The 22,678-nt window shown below is 36.9% G+C and overlaps 1 protein-coding gene and 1 long non-coding RNA gene across 2 annotated transcripts in view; one reads left to right on the top strand and one right to left on the bottom strand.

Annotated features, from left to right (window-relative positions):
* Positions 1 to 22,678, bottom strand: part of LOC126024448 (uncharacterized) — a 601,864-nt gene that overhangs the window by 191,015 nt on the left and 388,171 nt on the right. The gene's annotated exons all lie outside the window — the stretch shown is intronic.
* CYRIA (CYFIP related Rac1 interactor A) overlaps positions 1 to 22,678 on the top strand; it is a 58,432-nt gene that overhangs the window by 24,537 nt on the left and 11,217 nt on the right. Inside the window, exons 2-8 of the mRNA XM_049784863.1 lie at positions 4,521 to 4,600; positions 15,487 to 15,608; positions 16,872 to 16,977; positions 19,494 to 19,630; positions 20,304 to 20,381; positions 20,556 to 20,672; positions 21,231 to 21,310. Of these exons, the coding sequence (XP_049640820.1) occupies positions 4,531 to 4,600; positions 15,487 to 15,608; positions 16,872 to 16,977; positions 19,494 to 19,630; positions 20,304 to 20,381; positions 20,556 to 20,672; positions 21,231 to 21,310 (710 nt within the window). The 5' untranslated portion in view covers positions 4,521 to 4,530. The remainder of the gene's footprint in view (positions 1 to 4,520; positions 4,601 to 15,486; positions 15,609 to 16,871; positions 16,978 to 19,493; positions 19,631 to 20,303; positions 20,382 to 20,555; positions 20,673 to 21,230; positions 21,311 to 22,678) is intronic.

Here is a 22,678-nt window from a genome sequence, read left to right as displayed (position 1 = left end):
CTGCATAGTATTCCTGCAAGTTCCCTTGAGGTAAGTCATACCGCAGAAGAAATCTGCAAGTGTTTGAAATCTCTGGAGTCTATCCAAAGAACATAACCGATAGCAGGTCACATTAGCAGAGTAACCATAAAAAGAATGTGGAAGCCAGAGTCCCAGGTTTCCCAGTTACAGCTCCAGTGCCAGCAGGGCTTCCCACCACTCATTTGGTAAACAAGCCACGTTTTTACCCACAACTATTCTCAGAGCTGACTTTATGTGAACATCAGATTTAGCTGGAGGAACTCTCACTTTGCCCCAACTCTCTCTTAGGAGTGATCTTTTATTTTCTCTTCTCTTCTTTTCTAAATTTCTTTCTGTCATAAAGGAGGCTGAACTTCTTCAGTATACCTGGCCTCTTTTTTTTTTTTCTCAACCCCTAATTTTGAAATGGGCCCCTCTTCTCCTTTATTTTGGTTGACAGAGTTCAGGTTCACATTGTCACATTAACTCCAGTCAATTATCTCTCTAGCCAACAGTTTCTAAATTTATTTAGTGTATCATACACTTTTCAGAAAAATTTACTCAGTGGTCCCCTAGAAGTTTGTGTTTTTCCTTTTTTTTTTTTTTTTTTTTGGTTTTTGGGTCACACTCGGCGGTGCTCAGGGGTTACTCCTGGCTGTCTGCTCAGAAATAGCTCCTGGCAGGCACGGGAGACCATATGGGACACTGGGATTCGAGCAAACCACCTTTGGTCCTGGATCGGCTGCTTCCAAGGCAAATGCCGCTGTGCTATCTCTCCGGGCCCATGTTTTACCTCTTTTTTTTTATTATTAATTTGCTTTTGGGGCCACAGCCTGTGATGCTCAGGGGTTACTCGTGGCTATGAGCTCAGAAATCGCTCCTGGCTTGGGGGACCATATGGGATGCCGGGAACCAAGTTCCCAAGTTCTGTCCTACAATGGCTACTTGCAAGGCAAATGCCCTACTGCTGTGCTACCTCTCCCACCCCTATATTTTGCCTTTTTTAGGGCAAAAGCTGAGAGTGTTGTCAGAACCTTTCACTGCCTAACATTCCAAGGCCACTGCTGTGCTCTTGGGTCACTCTCAAAGGACAGCATCTCCTGCTTTGGGAAACTGCTCTCTGCCTACTCTCTGCTTCTCAGTTGCATCCTATTCTTACTACTTTTATTCTTTTTCCTCTTGCTTTTGCCATGCCTTTGTATGTCTTAATCGTGTACAGTGACTTCATTATTCTTTGAAAGAAAAGTATCTTTTGAATTAAAGAAGGTAAAATATTAAAAAACAATCTTAGATGATTCCACTCAATCTCAGGAATAATAAGGAAAGCTATTCTTTTTGTATGTACTTAGGAACTATTTGAAAAGAGGAATGCGTTTCTGCCCTCAGGAATATGGTTAGTGACTGCAAGGGAAGCTTCCTGAGCACAACTCAGAGCAACTATGGCCTCTACCCTGTGGCCCTCTGTGTGATGGTGACTCTCTTTACAGACCTTAAGGCAGAGACACTCCTCTAAATTCTTTTCAGCCTTGGAGGAAAGAAGTAAGCATCAAGTCTTTATTTTCATAGGGATGATAAACCATCTCTATATTTACTCAAGGAGCTAAGAAATTATGCTTTCTGGCTTCCACAGGGCTGCTCTTGACACCTAATATTACAAATTGTTCCACAGCCACTGTTCCAAATGTCTCCTGTCTGAACCTATTTAAGCCACAAGACACATGGAGTTCTAGTGATTTTTGACTGATGTTAGGGTTGAAATTACAAAACACGTAGTCTTATCAGCCAACCCACATTACCAACTTGTACAGATAAATTCTATGACCTGTTAATATTTGCATCTATTTTCACATGGGTTTTTTTTCTAGCTATTTAAGGAATTGACATACTATCCAACTCTGACAGTAAAATCATGTACACGACAGATTTTTTTTTAAGAGGAAGCTAAATTCATTTTGGTCTCTGGTGATGCTCAATTAACACAAAACTGGGAAATTAAGACTACTTAACTCCCATTAAGGCATTTTTATATCAAAGTGGAAGCTACCAAAAAGCAGTAGTGCCATCTCCCTTGAGGAGCACCTTCAGATGTGAGCTGGAAGCATTCATTAAGATGGAAGCAGGTTCTTTTCGAGAGACCCAGGAGAGCTTGTGAGCCATTGGCAGCCTGGATTCATGTGGCCAGGGTTTGTTTTTTTTTTTTTTAATATAAATTCTTTGTTTAAGCACCATGATTACAAACATGATTGTAGTTGGGTTTTATTCATAAACAGAACACCCCCCCCCTTCACCAGTGCAACATTCCCACCACCAATGCCCCCCGTGTGCCTAGGTTTTAACTTACCAGGACCTATTCATACCAGGAATTTCTCAAAAGTGTGCTAAGAGAAGTGTTCATTAATACTAGAGAGGAAGAGAAGGTTGACCCAAAGAATAAAATGGAAAAGACTTTTTTTCTTTTCAAAAAGATAACAGTGTTTTGTCTCCCCACTGTGTGTCAGTGCATGCACACATATGATCCAGTATACGTAAAGATAGGAAAGGCTTTAGAAGTATGTAGTTGAACATTATCCACAAAGAGTTTATTTTAAAAGCATTTAAAAGAACATGTTTAGCATGTTGCTATTGAAACACCAGGAACTCCACTATTTCATAAGGCAGAGCATTCCATATTCTGACAACTCAAATGGTGGGAGATACAATTCAGGACATCAAATGAAGATGGGTATTTTCTCACTGGTCTCACAGTTCTCTTTTCTGATGTTGTAGAAAACCTATCTAGAAATTCTATTTAAAAACGGTTTTGACAATCACAACCAAGATAATTATTAACATCATCATAGTGATTACATATGATAGTCCTTGAATGCACTCCCCAAATAGTACTCTGCTAAGTAAGCATTTTATATTTTTATCAGTAAAACTGCCATTCAGTTGCAATAAATAAATTTCAAAAAAATTATGATGCAAATAAGAAAATGGGTATCAGTTGTGTTTACCTTGGATTCTAGAGTTAAATAGGATAGAAATCGAGTCTTCCGAGAAGTTCCTTTTTAAGCTTTACATTGCTGGGCATTACTGTAGATAATGACTGTGTGTGTGTGTGTGTGTGTGTGTGTGTGTGTGTGTGTGTGTGTGTGTGTGTGTGTGTTTTCAGGAAATGATTATGAAAACTAGACCACACCACATTCTGCTCACAAGAGAACTGTCTAATTCACCTTCACTGCATTCAATCTTTTTGGTTGTTTGCAACTGTGCTCAAGTTTAGCTCCAGGTTTTACACTCAAAGACCACTCTTAGCAAAGCAGAGTCAACAATATGCAGTTCTGGGTATTGAACCTAACTGGCTGCATGCAAGACAAGTGCCCTCCCTTACTGTACTATCTCTTCAGCCCTCAAGATCATCCTTTAACTGCATTCTTTTCACATCACATCTTTCTCTGTTGACATATTTTTAAAAAACAATCCCCTGTGCAAACACTGTAATAAACCATGTGGAAAGAAAAATTGCAACCTTGCAGTTTCCATTTACTGCTCCCAGTGATTCTTCAAATTGAGTTTCCACATGTTGAGGTATCAGTCTTATTACTCATAGTGTCTTCCAAAACTTGCATGGAATTGCAGCTTCATAAATACCAGTTTGGTAAATGAATAGGTGAGTAGTCTCCTGATGAGAACAATTTAACAGAGAGCTGACAGCAGTAGAAATGCCTTTATTTAAATAATAAATCTATTTCCTCTCTCTACTTTAAAACTACAGATGTGTAACCAATGTGTGTTTCTCTGTAGACTTGTTCACCTTTGCAAATGTCTTTACATTATAACATGTTATAAGGAAATAATGGGGAAAATTTTGGGGAGATTTCTACTTTTTTTGGTACTTTATGACTAACTCAATCTTACTCAAGTGCCAAACTCTAATTTGCCTTGGAGTTATATCTCTGGGAAAAGTTCACTTTTCTAGGGATCTCCTAATCTAATAAGGATCCCTGAACTGTAAATTTGTGTTTCTAAGTCCCTTTCCACAGAAATTGTAAAACTTACCCTTTTAGATAGACATTTCATGTATTTTTAATAATGCCCTCACTTCTGTGCTTTTTCTGTTAGCATAATATATCACATCAATGAAAATTAAATAAAACAAAATGGAAATAGCAATTGTATGCATTCAAGTGGAGGAAAGGAACACCGGTGTAGAATCTTTGTTTCTATATGGTGAATGAGATAAAGGACATTAGTGTATTCTCCAGAAACAGCTTGTGATACTCTTCTTATCATCATACTGTATATTTTAGGTGAGCCGGCCCCAAGTTTTCAAGACCAGGCTCCTTCAATATGCTTTTCTGCCTTTGATACATTGCTAAGTAGTTATCCCTTCAGAGAAAGATGTTCTCTGACTGGTCTTCAGGCAGAGCTTCAAGGTGTTATAGATAGTGTATTACTCAACTTGAACTGATTGAGCATCTTCAAATGTCTGTTTTTAACACTACTAATGGTTTTTGGTTTTGTGTTACCTCTCCTAGGTTTGCTGGGATGGGAAACTTGCTCAAAGTCCTTACCAGGGAAATTGAAAACTATCCACATTTTTTCCTGGATTTTGAAAGTAAGTTCCAAATATTAAAAGATAATGATCAAAGCCTTTCACTCTTTTTTTTTCAATAGCTTGTCAATAGGGAAATTGATATAAAGATCTTATATGGTACTTAAGCTAAATACGTATGCGACTTTCTGTCTGTATCTTCAGGGATCCTTTTTCTTCTATTAAAAAACCAAAACATACTTTTAAATAGTTCCATGATTTTCTTTAATGTGTAATGATCACTTGTGTAGACCTAGCATAAATTAGCATCATCTATCTTTCCTAATTAAAAATAAATACTGTGCCATTTTCCAAAGACAAATAGTACACAGAGTAATTCACACAAATTAATATAGAACGAATATCATGAGAGGTCAAATAAGAGTGATAAATACAAGATATAAGACTTATATATGATGTGTTTGGAGTCATTTCTATCTGTTCTTCATATAAGAACTATAGAAAACTATTTTAGGACTTTGAGAATACTTTTTTAATTGAAAAGACTGTGTTTTTTCATCAGAGAATTTTAAATCATGGAGCTATAGTAATAGTATAGTAGGTTGGGTGCTTGCATTGTATGTGGCCAACCTGAGTTTGATCCCTGGCACCTAATATGATTCCCTGAGCTCACCAGAAGTGACCCCTAAGAGAATAGCCAGGAGTAAACATTGAGTACTGCCAGGAATGACACCCTCCAAAATTCTGAAATCTTTTCTCAGATACAATTAATTATAAATTATGAAAAAAGACCAGATGTTTAAAAAATATTTTTACATTGTTGACTGAATATGTTTGCAAACATGGCATTTTCATGTTTATTCAAACAGAAATGCTGTCCCCATTTCACTGCTGTGTTTCCTTTTCTCAAATAGTGATTCCATGATAGATAGATAGATAGATAGATAGATAGATAGATAGATAGATAGATAGATAGATAGATAGATAGATAGATAGATAGATAGATAGATAGTAAATGTCTTTCCTTCAGGATTCATCATGAGTTGCAAAATTGATATGCTTTAGACTTCAACAGTTCAAGTATTTTATCTATATTAAACATAATAGATGAAACTTATATATAGTTTCTAGCATAGATTTTTCTAGATAAATACTCTACTAAGGTGCAGTAAGTCAAAAACATAAAAGCTCCTTTTATATATCTTTTCAGTGTCTTTGGTCTTTCTAAAACAGCTAATTTTGTTTGTTCATTTTTGGGTTGCATCTGACTTTAAAAGGGCTTATTATTGGCTCTGCAGTCAAGAATCACTCCTAACACAATTTGTGGGAACTAGATAGGATGCTAGAGACCCTGCTGTACTATTGTTCCTGCCCCCAACATAAGTATGTTAAGAGCATTTTCAAAGATCATATGTCCAGGGGGAGGAATTAATCTTGATTTTGTTCAACTAAAGATACCCTACCCTTGGTTTATTGTTCTTATCATTCAGTTGTTTTTGTGTTGTGTTTGGTTATGCTTGGCTGAGTATGGTTATAGTTGGTTGTATTTGTTTAAGTTTGCTTAAGTTTTGTGGTTGGTTAAATTAGCTTGTGCTTGTCTAGGTTTGACTGAGTTTAAGTGAGATTGCCTGGGTTTGATCAGATTGATTAGATTTGCCCGAGTTTGGCAAGGAATCAAGATAGCACCTCAAATCCAGTTTGATTTGATACTTTAAATGGAATGGGCTTTATTACTGGTGCAAGTTTTGTTACTTGCTACTTTATGCTAGACATATTGTTGTTGTTGATGTTAAAATGAATATTTATTAGTAACTTTAAATATTTTTACAAAATTAAATCACTAATACCTTGCTACTGTTTTTACTCCTTGCATTTTTAATCGGTCTTTTGTACTTCCAGTCTCATACATTGAAAACTGTTTCATACTACTCCTACAAAGTCCAAAACAAGAATAAGAAACCATAAAGATATTATGCCTCTCTCACCTCCAGGTCAATACCATGGCAGATTCCATGCATGTTTTTTTTTGTTTGTTTGTTTTTTATGAACTCTTCACATTCATTTTGCTGAGATTGCTGTGTTTGTTTGGGGCCACACTCAGAGGTGCTCAGGGCCTGCTCCTGGCTCTGTACACAGGAATCATACTTATCAGTGCTCAAGCTTCACTCCGGTGGTTTTGGAGGACCATCTATGGGACTCGAGATCAAAACCTTTGTAACCACATGCAAGACAAATGCCCTACCTGCTATACTTTCTTTTAAATAACAAATTAGGTAATGAACTGCCCCACAACTTGGAAAACCATATGAGATGTTCTGTTCTAAGTAAGGTGACTGGATTGCCAAGGGTTAAAAAGAAAGCAGTGGAGGGAAGATGGAAGGCTGAAGGGCATGTAGTAACAGATTAAATGGAATTTGGCACCTTGACTTTGAATGTTGAATATTCTTTTTGAAGTTGGTGATAGAATATAATTGAACTGGGTCAAATAGATATAATTAAGCTGGGTCAAATACAAAATTAAACACATCTGTCCTTAGATTTCCCAACTGTGCAGATTGGACATAAGCTATTATCTGACCTTTGCAGTAAGTTTAACATTTTATGCTCACATTTCTGTATTATTTTTTCATACTACTTATTTTGTTTTCTTTTTCCTTGCCTCCTTATTATAACTCCATTTTCTCTTTAAAGGATAGAAGACATGGGGAAACATAATACAACCCTGTGATTTATGAGCATTTATTTTTATGAATAGTGATTTGAAAGATGCCTGAAACTTTAGATGATTGTTCAGTCAACTCCACTTATTATGCCACCAAAATGGGCAATGGTCAGCAAGTCTTCCAATGAAGTAGTTCCAGAGATACCCAAACTAAAAGTATCATTACAACCAACAAATTATCTTTTTTATATAGTGCCTGAATCTTACTCAGCATTCTTTTTTCAGTGGCCTAGTCTACAAAATCTTCTTTTTCCTCTGTACTCCCAATTATTTGTGATATTAGGCAAATTTGGAAACGATGTGTGAGGCACCATCTTAGTGAGGTATCAGCCCAACCTAACTACAGACTAGGGAGCAAACCAAACAGAATGCCAATATCCAGAACTGAGTGCTGCTTATAAAGTGACACTTCTAGTTATTGTTTCTCTATTTTTTTCTACCCACCTGACAATACAGAGATAGCTGTAAATAAGAGTTGGGTCTCTAGAGTGACACATGTACCTAGGCCTTCGCCAGATGCCTATGTTAGCGTAGAATGAAAAGGAATAAAAGTCAAATAAAATGAAATAATTGATTAAGAGTAACTATGTTAGCCAAGAGCAAAATATATTCAAAGATTTATTTTGCATGAGTAGATACTTCTTAAAAAATGGTAAACAAATGATCAAGCATATGTAATCATCATTAACCTTTAGAATAATGTAGAATATTTCTACAATGAAGTGGAAACATAAAATGGGGAGACTAGAGAGATAGTACAAGGATTAAAGCACTTGGCTTACACAGAACTGACCCTGGTTCCATCAATCTCTGTCATCATATATGGTACCACCCTGAGCAAATTGCCCAAACACCCTGAGTGTTCCCTGAGCAAATTGCCCAAAGTAAACTCTGAGAGCAGTTGACTGTGTCCTCACCCAAATAAGAAGAGAGAGATGATAAAAAAAAATGTTTATGAGAGTGTGGGAAAGTAAACCCTCATGAACTGCTGGTAGAAATATAAAATGGTAAGACTGAGGAGATGATGCAGGAGTTAGGCACATGCCTAGCATATAGCAGACCCCATTTTGATTATGATCCAAGAGCATCTCTGGTGCCACATCCCTGGTACCAGCACTATGATTGGCTCAGGTGATTCCTGGCACTATATAGTGAGCAACATTATTTAACCCTTATGTTGAAACCCTTGTCTCAAAGACCAAGAATCACCAGGAGTGACTTTCAGTCCCTTCTGAGAACTGTTTGCAGGATCAGCACAACACATGCATACACACAAAAATCAATACATATGTGTTTATATTATATAATATAAAATTATGCAGATGCTTTGGAATACAGTCCAGCAATTCTTTAAAGGTTAAGAAAAGTCATATAATTCAGTAATTCCTCTCTTAGGAACATATTTTAGAGAAGTTTTTTAACATGTATTTCAATAGAAAATTACATGAATGTTTGTGATAGCCAAAAAGTAGAAAGAAAGAACCCTAAATTTCCATCAACTCATGAAAGGGCAATAAAATGTGGTATATCCAAACCACAGTACAATATTGGAAAAAGAAAAAAGAAAAAGAAATTAAGGACTAGTACATATGTACCTTAATGTCATTATCCTAAGCCTAAAGGCTGTTATGAAAGTCCATATATTCCATTTTTCAATTTACAGGAAGTTCCTATATCAAGCATATAGAGATAGACAGTTGGTTAGTGTTCTCCTGGCCTAGAGAAAGATTATATGGAAAAATGGGATGCAACATTTTTTGAGGAAAAATTGATTCCAAAAGTTATTGTAGTATGGTTGCACAGCAATTATAAGACATTAAAATTGCTGAATTGTGCACTTAAATGGTGAGTTATATTATAAATGAATTAAATCACCTATAAAAGATTTCTTTGTAAAATCCAGTTTCCTGATTTTATTTAATTCTGACATCATTCCATCTCTTTGGGCTTGACAACTTCTCTTCTTTGTCTGATTCCTCTACTTTTAATATTTTTTAAATCGATGTGTAATTTACAGGCACCAGAATATGCAGATCTAAGTGCACATCTTCATCTTTGTTTTGACAAATGCCACTTTCTGTCAAGACTCAGGTTTTACATCACTCCAGACAGTTCCAATACACCCCTTTCCTGTCAACTATCTCTCTATAACCCCATAGAAACGATTGATCAAATCTGATTTGAGATCTCAAAAGATTAATTTAACTAATCGGTATTATTTTACTTTATACAAATGGTATCACGTAGCAATTTTATATTATTTTGAGGTTTATTCTTTTTATTATATGTAGTTCCCTCTTTGTTGAGTATTATTTTACTGTTTAACAATATTTCTTTTCCTTTGAATGAATACCTGGACTATTTCCAGTTCTGGTCTTTTTTGAATAAATCCACTCTGAACAGTCTTATAGAATATTTTTTAGGGGGAATCATTTTCTATGGTTTTCCTCCATCTCTAACATTCAGTGAGTGCAAAACTTGGATGTAGGTTTCTAAAAATTCCATTCTTCAGAGCCTCCCTTCCTCAGGACATTCCAGGGATCCCACTGCTTATAACGGAAATAGACTAACCCTCCTCCTCCTTGGAGTCCTCCATACGACTGTTCCCTTGGAAAGGGCAATGTGCTGTGGAGTGGGCTGACCTGTCTTCTTATACAAAAATAAATATGTCACCCCAGTCACTTATATTTTCCAAAGAACCTTTGCAATTTTATGTGGTTTCTGTAAGCAGTTAGCATCCTGCTATAAATCACTGCTATTTTACATCCTCCATGTTAATAATAGATAATTATTTATGTCTCCTAGTTTATCCTGAAGGGTAGAGAGGTGGAGGAGTAAGGAAGTGGGTGGGGAAGAAGAGCCATATATTTAATTTATGGCTTTGGCAAATTCTATTTGTTGTACCTTTCTTCTGTGTGTATACAACAGTGAGTGGGGTGCCGAGGAGAGAGCAATATATCCTATTGATGAAATGCCAGGGCTGCCTTCAAAGCCAAAGACATATCCAAAAAAATGGTATCTTCTGCTCACATTATGTTTGGTTAATTTGTCTGAATCTCTGTCAGATGCTCCATTGAATCCTAAACAGGTTGTTAGGAGAAGGTATGTGTGTTTCTGCTGCTGGTGAAGACAGAGTGAGTCCTGAGTTGATTTACAAAGATAAGAACACTTTGATTTGACAGCCTTGCTCTGGTTTAAGCCCTGCTCTCCTCCCTGGGGTATGTTACTCAAGATATTCTTTCCTGACAAACAAAGCACATAGCCATTTTCCTCTGCATTCCACGCTGGAATGACAAAAATTCTGCTTTCAGTAAAGATCATTGTCCTCTCCACTGAACTCTTCACCTGCCTCTGGTGACATGAAAATGCTGACAGCTAATATCCACCATCACGAGTGAATTGAACCAAAGGAAGGGAAATAGGTTCTCTTAAACAAAGTGAATATAGTTAATTCTTTTCATCAATAAGAGGGATTTTCTGCTACAAATTTTAAGCAAAATTCGCTCAAAATTCAGCACGCTCTGAAGAGGGACTATTTGCATTCAAGGTCAGGGTACACATATGATCCATTTTTAGACTTTTCACAACAGCAAGTCTAGAATGGGGATTTCAATCATTTCCCAGAGAATGGCCTAGATAGACTTTTCCGAGGCTCTTGGAGGTATTGGCTTCCAAAATGGCCTGTGTAAATCACAGAAATTTTTAGCAAGCTTCGTTATTAGACAGGAGCAACACCTTTTGATGGCACTGATCTCCTCGATTTCAGTGAAATGGTTGGTTATGATTAGCTTAAAATGTAATTCTTAAAAGAAACACCATGAACATATTTACTGTTTGTAACTGGAAATAAGGAGCTATTCTCATCTGGAATATTATTAGTGGATAGATAGGTATATATCTGTGCATGTGCGTCTACCTTTGACTTGCATAAAAATAGAAAAATTTCATCGTTTAGACTTACTGTTCACTCAGCAACTGCTGGGGGAGTTTGCTGATAGGCTAAATGCAGTAAACTTTCAATCACAGATTCTTCAAAGTCTCTTTTAAAATGTCTTTTCTGGACATCGAAAGGCAGAATACATTTCTAAAACGTATTTGCCAACCTCATCTGAATATGCAGAATTAAAATACCCAAATACCCAAAACTTCTCAAGGACATTTCAGAAAGCAAAATCAACACAGCTTCAAGTTGAGGGAGAAAATTTGAGTGCTGTTTTTCACTCAAGACATTTCTTAGTATGTTAACTTCACTGAGGAAATATTAAGGGCATGTAGTTGAAAAAGGCAGATTTCAAAACAAGATTGTTAAGGCCATAAAGATAGTGCAGTAGGTAAGGGGCTTGCCTTGCTCACAGATGATCTGGGTGTGATGTCTGAGCTAGGAGTAAGCCCTGAACACAGCCACATGTAACCCCCTAAAAAAATAAAAACAAATCATATAGGACTAGGAGTAAGCTCTGAACACAGCCACATGTAACCCCCTAAAAAAAATAAAAACAAAACATATAGGGCCAGAGTGGTGGCTCAGCAGTAGGGCTTTTGCCTTGCATATGGCTAACCTAGGACAGACTGCTGTTTGATCCCCCAACATCCCATATGGTCCCCCAAGCCAGGAGTAACCCCTGAGCATCACCAGGTGTGGCCCAAAATTAAAAAAAAAATTTTAGCTGCAGATGTGACTAACCAACTGGGTTGTATGTAAGATATAGATTCAGATATCTAAATAATATAGAAAGATATGTGATCTAGGTAGATAACAACGGTGAGAGATATAATAGTTTAAACCAAGGTGGGGACCTCCCAAGCAATGTTCAAGGACCCAGAAAAACTCCAGTGATTCTCAGACAATTGAGTCAGACTGTGTAATGCTAAGGTCCAGGAATATTATGTTACTTGGATCCAACTGTACTGGAAGGTACCAGAGTAGTGCTCAGAGCCTTCCAGGTTATACCCAGTGGAGCAAGGGGATCCTCGCATTTCCAGGGATGGGACTCAGACATTGAAAGGCATGAAGCTCTGACTCCAGAGCCATCTCTCAGCTCTAGTATAAATCCATTTGTGGGGGGAGAGACAGGCAAGATCTAGAAGTAATAGGACATTTGTGGTTTTTGATTCTTTCCCCACACCTACATTCTTTGTTTCCAACTCACTATCCTTCTTTATTTATTTATTTATTTATTTATTGAATATGGTTGTGGAAAGGCTATAATGAGAATGGCATATGGAGAAGCTGAGGACAAGAATATAGACCCTATTACCATGCATTTCAGAATTCAAAGACTAATAGGAAAGGAATTGCAAAACATGGTATGTTAAGTGTATTTAAATCATTCAAGTCTTCTAGTCAAGGTTTATATTTTGTATCTGTTATGTGTCCATAACTGTGCTAAATCCTGGAGATACAAAGTTAAATGAAATAAGGTCATAGTCCTACAATCTAATGGACCACATGTTCATTAACTAATCTGAACTTTCTGATTGTTTACTTGAGAGCTCAAAGCCAAATGAATCACGGACCTAAGGGATACATGACATATGAACCAATGCCAGATGTCACTTTGGCTAACAGTCTTTTTCTCATTTGAGAAGAAAAAGCAGATTAGTGTTTCTCCCAGTCAGCATCCTCCAACTGGGAAACTTATGTCACTTGAGATTAAAGGTTACTAAAAATCTTATGGCAGCCTGGTCCAGAAGACAGGGACCCTGCTGTGGCATCAATGGCCTCATCAATCGCTGGCAATAAAGTGATTTCAGCCCCATGACAAGGAAAGGTGGAAAAACATAAAGTATCCAAGAAGACCAATAAGTTTTGGAAGAAACTATATTTCTGGAGTCTGGATGAAAGAATTAGAATGCTGGGTGTGATGGATCGGCTTTCTCCCACTCCACCCCTGTTAAACACACTCATAGGACACTAGGATAGTGGCCAAAAGAAACTGTCCCAGAGAAGGAGTTGCAGCGAGGTCCTATTTCACTGTCCCTCTGGCTGTCTGCCACTAGTTCTGCTGTTTGTTGGGCATCATTAACCATTGCCCCCCCCCCCGCCCCAACTCTGACACATCTGGGAAAGAAGTGACCCACCATGATACTCATCCAGCCTCTAGTGTTCACATAACTGTCAGTGTCAATTTTATTAGAAATGTCACTTCACAGGATTGGGAAGATGGTATGGGGCATGTGTCAACCCTTGTTCCACCCCCAGAACATGCACTGCCTCTCCCCAATAGCTCCCAGTATACCCTAGCAGTCCTCATTTTACCCCACAGCGATGCTGAGTTGGTGCCAAACAGTGCAGGTCCCTGAGAAGCATAGGCCCTTTAGGCCCTGATATTGAACTTCTGGTCCACTTAGTGTAATATTGCTGGGATTGGCTCTGCAGGGTTCCTTGAGAACTTTTTGGGATATCCCAAGCAGTTTAGCATCCAAATTTATCAAACAAATAAACAAAATTAAGAGACAAGAACCCTCGGGATGGAGAAAGAAGCTATCTATAGTCCATTGTTGCCATTATGAAGGCATTCTAATAGAAATGGGCTTGTTTTTGAAGAATTTAAGAAAGACATCCAGTTGTTTGTTGATATTGTTGTTGTGAGAGAAAATCCCAATTGTGATTATGAGTTACTTAAGATTCTGTGCTCAGGGATCACTTCTGGAAGGACTTGAGGGACCATATATGGTTCCAAAGCTTAAATCTTGGTAGGGCCTATGTAAGACCTTGATCCTGTATTGTTCTAGCCCTGAAACCCTAAGTTTTAAAAAAAGTTACTTGTTATTTTTTTCTTTTGTGTTTTAAGTCATCATCAAAAGAATGGGGATTTTGTTTATGTTTTGCCAGGCATACTCTTCTAGGCCACTTAGCGTAACACCTTTTTGACTAAAACTTTGCAAGTGATGACTTGGAAAGGTGAAGCCTGTGGCAGTTAGGATTAGATGTTTCTCTTCTCCAAGCACAGCTTCATAATTGCATGCAATCACTTATCCTCTCTCTGCATCAGAGACATCCCCTGACTTTTCTTTCTCTCCCAATAAATATTCCTCCAGAAATGTTTAGTTTTTTTGAGACTTTTTTCAAAAAGGATTTGAATTACTATTTGAGTTTTTATTTGTTTATTCTAGACTAAATGATCTGTACTTTTGTTCTGGTTCCCCACCTCCAAGACTTTGTTTTTAGAAATCACCAGCATTATCCTGAAATCTTATTCTCTGAAATGCTTTCTTAAGTTACAGACTTCCTAGCTTATGGTTTTCTAAGTTTCTGTTTAAGACAGATACCACTTTTAAAAGCAATTTGAGAGAGAGAGAGAAAGAGGAGAAAATAAAATAGAAAGTGCTGAATATTGTGAGAAACCTTGTAAGTGAGGAAGCTAACTCAGTGCAAATGGTGGAAAATGGTAAAAGATAAAGGAATAACCAGTTTCTTTTGCATTATGTACTTCCTAGGTTTTATTCTTCATTTTAACATATCAGTTCTCTCTCCTTCAACCTTAATTTCTCCAACTTTCAATTATATTTTATTCTCCCACAGTTTCCCCTTATATTTATTCCCCTCTTCCCAACCCATCCTTATAGTCTCTCCAAATACCCACATGAATTCATTCCGGTAGTTGATAAGTTTTTTTGTCCACAGGAGTATTGTTGGGTATTGGACACAACCGCACAGGTATCTTAACAAATGAAGGCTGTACTTTTTTGAGTTCATGACAAGTAAAGGTCGAAATACTTTCCCATGTTTTGATTCAGAAATATACACCTTGTCTTGGCTCTAACATTTCTGAAATACTGTCCAATATTCTAAAATTATTTTTATAAGGAACTATGAGGTTACTGTTTACTCATTTCTACTTACATTCACATCTTGAAATCAAAACCAAACTATTTAGTAACATCTATTTAATTGATTCAAAAATGAGTACTTTTTATAATTCAATGCAACAATAGGTATATAGTATACATGCAAAGCCAAAAAATGTGTCCTATATAAAGAAACAATTATCAATGACTCCAGTAATTTAATCTGTGCAGAGAGATCCATGACCATTTTGAATTGAATAATAATGGACACAAGATATTTTTTCCTCAGAACTTATTCTTTTTAAGATTCAATACCAAAATTTTAGGATAAAATATGATTATCTAGCATATAGAACTATTGAACTAACCTTCTTCCCAAGATGCCTATAGACAAAAGTCCTCTATATCTTTTCTTTTCCCCCCTCTCTCTGCTCAGATGCTCAACCCACAGAAGGAGAGAGAGAAATATGGAACCAGATCAGTGCTGTTCTCCAGGATTCTGAGAGTATCCTCACAGACCTACAGGCTTATAAGGGTGCAGGGCCAGAGATCCGAGAGGTATGCCAATAATAATACTAAGCTGACAGCACCCCTAGAGGAGCACTGAACCCACACACACACAAGATTAAGTAATAGCTTTAGTATTTCCTATTATACTAGGAAAACAAGGAAGGTAATGGGTCCTTAAATATTTCTGAATGGCCTCTTTGATTCTAGCACATTAATCTGAACATGGAGTGGTGTAGATCATGTAACATGTTAGACATTTTATTTTCAGAAATACCTATTATACTACAAGAATTACATTTAGTGGAAAAATTTCAGTATACTAATCTAAGTATACATACATAGAAAGTCTATGGACGCACTTGCAATATAAGCCTGGATTTACATTATGTCTGGATTTACATAAATGCCCCAATATTTTGTAATAATTTTGGCAGGTTCCACCAGAATCACAAAAAAAAATAAAAGCCACAAATTCTCCCTTTAAGTAACCTGCACGTTTGTCGCCTTGAAATGACTTATGAGTTGTTATTAAAAAATAATAAATGCATGAAAAACAGAACAATTACCAAAGCAAAGCAGATTATCATCAGTCTGTATCTTGAGACTTTACAGTGCCTGAAAGGAAAAAATACTTTTTTTACTTGAAATAATGAGTTTTGTAAAAATTTTAGTACACATATACAATCATACAGACAGATATACACAGAGGCACATATGCATATACAACTTATATACAACACATATACAATAGCCAAGACCACAATCCACATTTCTTCTGGAAAAAAAAATCCAAAATAACATTATAATCTCCCAACAGCATTTCTATGAAGGCAACAAGCAATTTTGGGGTTATATTTCTACTTAGAGGTCACCATTTAATTTAGGCAATTTAGGTATCATCGTAGACTTACAAGATTGTTACAGAAAATGGCAAACATTTACAGTCAATATTTTTTAATGGGCATTAGCTCTACAGTAGAAGAATCCAATGACAATGGAGACAGATTGAATTACTTCCAATTAGTTGTACATCTATAGTGTGTTTTTTTTTTTCATTTAAGATAAAAGAAACAAGATTACATGGAATCTAATTGGAGAGTCATTCACATTATGTTTAAGTACTAAAACATCCATTCCGACTGAATATCTTGGAGGCCAGTTCAGAAAACTCATGTCAATTTAAGCAATACATATTAGCAAAGTACAACAGAAATGTTTTTCTAACTAAAACCCCTTCTCAATCTTAAGTCATTTTTAGTTGATGATGATGATAGTTTCTTTTTAACAGATAATTCTATCATGTTTCTCTAGGCCATTCAAAATCCTAATGACATTCAGCTTCAAGAAAAAGCTTGGAATGCTGTGTGTCCTCTAGTTGTGAGGCTAAAGAGATTTTATGAGTTTTCCATAAGACTAGGTGAGTATGTGTTAACATTTATTTCTCACAGATGAAGTTTTCTTACAAGGTTTGGAAAAATAACAGAAAAAGATTTGTGCCTTAAAAATGTGAGAATTAGGGGCTGGAGAGATAGCATGGAGGTAAGGCGTTTGCCTTGCAAGCAGAAGGACAGTGGTTCGAATCCCGGCATTTCACATGGACCCCCGTGCCTGCCAGGAGTGATTTCTGAGCTTGGAGCCAGGAGTAACCCTTGAGCACTGCCGGGTGTGACCCAAAAAACCGAAATAAATAAATAAATAAATGTGCGAATTAATCTAATACTGCTCAGAGATTGTTCATGGGCAAAACACTTATAGTTTCAATACACATTAAGTTTAATTTCTCTTATTTGTGGGCATATTTGGGACATCTCTATTGATGTAGTTCCTTTGGTCTTGTTCTCAGCTAAGTTCAACACTTAGCCAATGATCCCAAACTTGAGTTACTAAGAAGTTAGAAGATGCAGATTACTTGTTAAATCAAAATAGGTGGGCTGGAGAGATATCCTGGAAGTAGGGCATTTGCCTTGCATGCAGCAGGACAGTGGTTGAATCCTGGCATCCCATGTGGTCTCCCATGCCTTCCAGGAGCTATTTCTGAGCATAGAGCCAGGCTTAACCCCTGAGCGTTGCCGGGTGTGACCCAAAAAATAAACAAACAAACAAAAAAATGAACTTGGTTAACTGAAGGCATGTGATAAATTTAATACAACAACTTATAAGTAAAAAATTACATTCAAACATTTTTTTTTTAATATTTGGATCTTCCAGTGATTCTTATGGAGGCTCTCCTGGACATGCTTGTCACTAAGTGTGGGTGGTATATGTGGTATCAGGGACTGAATGCAGAGCTGTGTGCATACAAAGCATATATTCAACTTCCATGAGCTATTATCCTGACCCCTATGCTCTTAAAGTAAAAAAAAAATACTACAAAGATACATGTTGATTTTGTAGAAGAATAAAATGCCTTCTAGTTGACATTGTGCTTAATATCACTATTTCATGCAATCATCAAAACTATTTCTGTGACTTCATTGATTAATCTAGAATTAGAAAGGTCAAAAAGGAGAATTACATTCAACTTCTCTTTGCCTTAAATTATTGCCATAATTTAAGAGGAAATTAAAGAAACTGAAGTATTTCAGGTATATATAATAACAATGATGTTGTTTGAACTTAAAGCTAAAACCCCAGAGAGTAGTTAAATAAATTGAACACAAATTTTCAAGGAGAGAGAGTTGATGAAAATCTTTAGATTTATGAGGAGTTGACTTCTTTCTTCGATTTTTAAATGATTTGTCTAAACAAATGTTTCTTAATCATTTTCTGACCATGGCTCATTCCAACTTTATTTTCTTTCTGTGCCCTCCCCATCATAATGTTTGGCCTTCTTGTCTTGGGCTATGATACTCAATTTCAGAGATTTTTGTCTATAGCCCTTTGAAATATCTTGAAGGCCCACTGACAGATAATCCCCAGTTGAGAAATACTGCTTTAGACCATCTCTATAAGCTGAAATCTTAACAAACTAAATTTCAGGTCAACAAGAGGAAATTATATCAGAATTACTTGCCTAAAGAAATCAAGGTAGATTGACTGTTTCAACAGACAATGCATTTCTATAGATAAAAAAAAAAGACTAGAGATTTTCTTTGAAAGGTTATGTAAAGATATTTAAGGACTATAAGGGAGACACTGAGATCTTTCTATCAAGTTGAAAATAATGAGTATTTTAGATTTGTAGATTGTATATCTCTGTTTTTTTTTTTTTTTTTTAGTCAACTCTATCACTAAGTACCACAGAAACCACTGTATATGTATAGGAATGAAAATAAAAATTGACGATGTTTCAATAAAACTTTGTTTGAAAATGTTTTCAGTGAGTCCCTTTGTCTTTTGGACCATAGTTTGCCAAGTCTCTTTACAGAGGAGAGTAGTTAAGTGACTTTTTATTTGAAATTGTAGAAAAAATTGAAAGAAATATTTAGAAATAGGCATGAAGAAACAATGAGGTAGATAATGAAGATAATAAAGTCAAATAAGGCAATGTGTTTGTAGAACAATCTTCTTGAGGATTTAGTCAGAGAACAGATGCTGAAAAGAAGTAGAATACTATGAGAAGTCTGTCTCTAAAAAGTATATTGTCTGATCTACATTCTCAGGCCATCTTAGACTATGAATTTATGCTTATCATTTAAAATTATCTAACAAAGCTATTGATAATTGGACTATTAAATATGAGATAGTGCAGTTGATCACAGAGAGACAATAGAACCATGGGACATCTGTAAAAAAGGGGAGGGTAGAGCGGAGAAGCTTCTCTGGGGGTCCTTGGTTCCTGGAGGCATGTCCACACCCTCTCATATAGCAATGGGCAAAGATATGGTAAGACCCAAGCAGGTTACCACTGAGAATATTAACAAAGCATGAAAATTGTGTTTCTCAAAGGATCTCTATGAACCTCAAATATTTATCTATCCCTTTGGCTTTCAGAAAAAGCTCTTCAGAGTTTATTAGAATCTCTGACATGTCCACCCTACACCCCAACCCAACACCTGGAGCGGGAGCAGGCCCTGGCAAAAGAATTTGCAGAAATTCTGCATTTTACCCTTCGATTTGATGAGCTGAAGGTGAGACCTCATCTTCTTTGACAATTTCCTAAAGGCACATGGAGTCCCTGCAGTGCATGCATTCTTCTCTTTCATGCTGGGAGGGAGTGGAATAGACAGGTAAGGAAGGAGAAGATCTTTCCCTGGAGAAACAGAGAATGGAGAGAGAGTCGTGTTTCTTATAAATCAAAGTGAAGAAAAGGACAGTGGTGCTTTTACACCAAAGTTCCATTTTGTTCCAAATGCAGTAAGAGAAAACCTTCTCAAGTATTTCTTTCTCCATGAGAACAAATAGGATTTTCTTGAAATCTAGCCGCCTCACTGGCTAAATTTAAACACCACAATTTTAAACAATAATTTTCTGAGGACATTTTTTTTCTTTGTTTTGGTTTGAAGGCCATATCCACTGGTGTTAGGATTTAGACCTGACTCTTCTCAGGGACCACTACTGGCAGTGATAAAGGACTCTTTAGGTACTCATATCTGACCCAGATCACTATGTGGAAGGAAAGCACTTTAACCCTTCAACTTTCTCTCTGGCCCTTGAAAATTTATTTTTAGCCTGAAGTAGTTTTGTCTCTTGTAACAAAGAGAAGTTATGGTGTATTTACAAAATTCTAATGTCTGGCCTTCTCATACCTGTCCAAAATTTGATAGTAAGAGATGATTTTCCTTGCTCTCTTCTGAATTTCAGATGAGGAACCCAGCTATTCAGAATGACTTCAGCTACTACCGACGGACAATAAGTCGCAATCGTATCAACAATATGCATGTGAGTGCCAGAATCTCTTGGGCCTATAGACCCCTTCTCCATGGCTTTTTTTGGATTCCTACATTGAACAGTGGACAAGGAACAGCATTGACTTTAGCTTCTAGGGCACAGTGTTTGGGAATTTTGGGCTTTGACTACTTCTTTAACAACAGCGTCTTTTCCTTTTTCCATCAGCTAGACATTGAGAATGAAGTCAATAACGAGATGGCCAACAGAATGTCTCTCTTCTATGCAGAAGCCACACCCATGTTGAAAACCCTTAGCAATGCCACAATGCACTTTGTCTCTGAAGTAAGTCAAGGCAAACAACATGATACGTTTCTCTTCATCTCCCATTTCCCTTTCTTTTCTTAAACTGATATTTATAGCCTCTAGAAAGACTCCTCCCATTTTTTGCTGGTTTGACGTTTCCCCTTCCTCCCCTTTTTACTTTTCTTTTTCCTTCAAACAGAACCAATATAATTAGAACCATCTTGATCTGCCTCACAAATTGAGGGGGAAATACTGGAGGGTACCAAGACCAAACAGTCTTATGAACATTGAGTGGAAATAAAAAATGATCCAAATCCAAAGCCAACGACAACAGAATTGATACCCAATTTACAACAAGCTAGACACAAAGGGGACCATTTATACTAGCAGACTGGGGACAAAGGAGGGGGATATGGGATGCTTGCTGAGAACAGGGTGGCAAGAGGACAACATTTGTGGTGGGAATGCCCCTGATTCTATGTCACTATGTACCTAGAGTATTACTGTGAAAGATTTGTAATCCACTTTAGTCGAAATAAAAATTATTATATAAAAAAGCTGCTTATAGGGCTAATACTCATTTATGTCTCCATTTAGAATAAAACTCTGCCAATAGAGAATACCACAGACTGCCTCAGCACCATGACAAGTGTCTGTAAAGTTATGCTGGAAACCCCGTAAGTAAACAGCAGGTATATGTGTAGTTGGGAATTCACTTAGACAGCACCTGTTATGTTGATGGTGGCAGCAGTACAGTGCTGCTGCTGCCAACAGGCTATTTAACATTGGGGTCAGCTCACTAAAAATACATATACATCCTGTGAGTTCGAGTGATGGAACTCTGTGTAACAAGTGCAGTTATTCTCTTTTTATGGCTGAAAATGCTGGGATCCAAATTGGTTACCTGACTTTCCCGAGGTTGTATATCTTATTTAGTGGCAGCTTCCAAACTCAAATCAAAGGTTCTATAGAGAATGTGTCAGAACCAAATGGAGGATTAAACTAAAGAACTAGGTACAAAAAAATTTATGATCATGAGGCCAGGAGAGAGAATACAGAGAGTTAAGATGCTTGCTTTGGATCTGGCCAACCTGATTTTGACCCCTGAGATGGGTCCCCTGTATCCATCAAGAGTGATGCCTGAGTACAGAGCCAGGAGTAAGCCCTAAGCACTCGTGAGTGTGGCCCAGAAACAAACAAATAGAATCAGGAATTGAAGAGGTATGGTGATAAGCCTCTTGCAAGACTGACAATAGTATTTTCTTCTTTCTTCCCTCCAAAGTATTCTCTCTTCCCAGCTATAATCTTTTCCCACCAACACCTACAAGTTTCTTTGTACTTAAACTAGTTGCTAGATTTTGAAAATAGTTTGTATTGTTCCAGATGAGATGGCATAATAATCTAGAAGTCTGCACTCAAAATTCAGGGATGCAGTTATTCTCCTAGCCCCAAACATATGCAAACATGTGATCTGATCAGCTATGCCTCAAAGTTCTGCTTGCTACTCTGATCAAATTCCCAAATTCCCTCTAAGTGTACTGGGGAAACAAAGGCATTCAGAGTGCCTTATAAAAGTTGATGCTCTATTCAAATATAATGTGGCATTCATTTCAAATATTTCAGTTATTCTAAACTTAAGTTTATACCAAGCCAGAAATTAAAATTATGTTCATTGAGGGACCCATTGATAATGAAATAAATGTTAAGAAAAATCTCTAGCATTGACCAAGAAGACATGAATCATCAGGGACCCTGTAAGTGATCTAAATTCAAACTCCGCAAATGCTATCAGCCTTGTAAATGGTACATAATTTCTGTTGCATCTCCATGTCAATCTGATTCAGTCTGCAGACCATTTTTTTAACAAAGGAAGTTATCCTGACTAGAGACATGATAGCTACTCTGTAGAAATGAACCTGATTCTTTCTCTCCATAATGAAGCCATTATTCTCGATAATCTTGGACAGCCAGAAGGACTTGCTATAAAATATTCAAGATTGATGGGTGGAGGCATGATATACATGATGAACTGGCTTACTGAAGGG

Source organism: Suncus etruscus, chromosome 12, assembly GCF_024139225.1.
Source record: "Suncus etruscus isolate mSunEtr1 chromosome 12, mSunEtr1.pri.cur, whole genome shotgun sequence".
In the NCBI taxonomy this organism is placed as follows: Eukaryota; Metazoa; Chordata; class Mammalia; order Eulipotyphla; family Soricidae; genus Suncus; species Suncus etruscus.
This window is presented reverse-complemented; position numbering and strand designations above follow the sequence as displayed.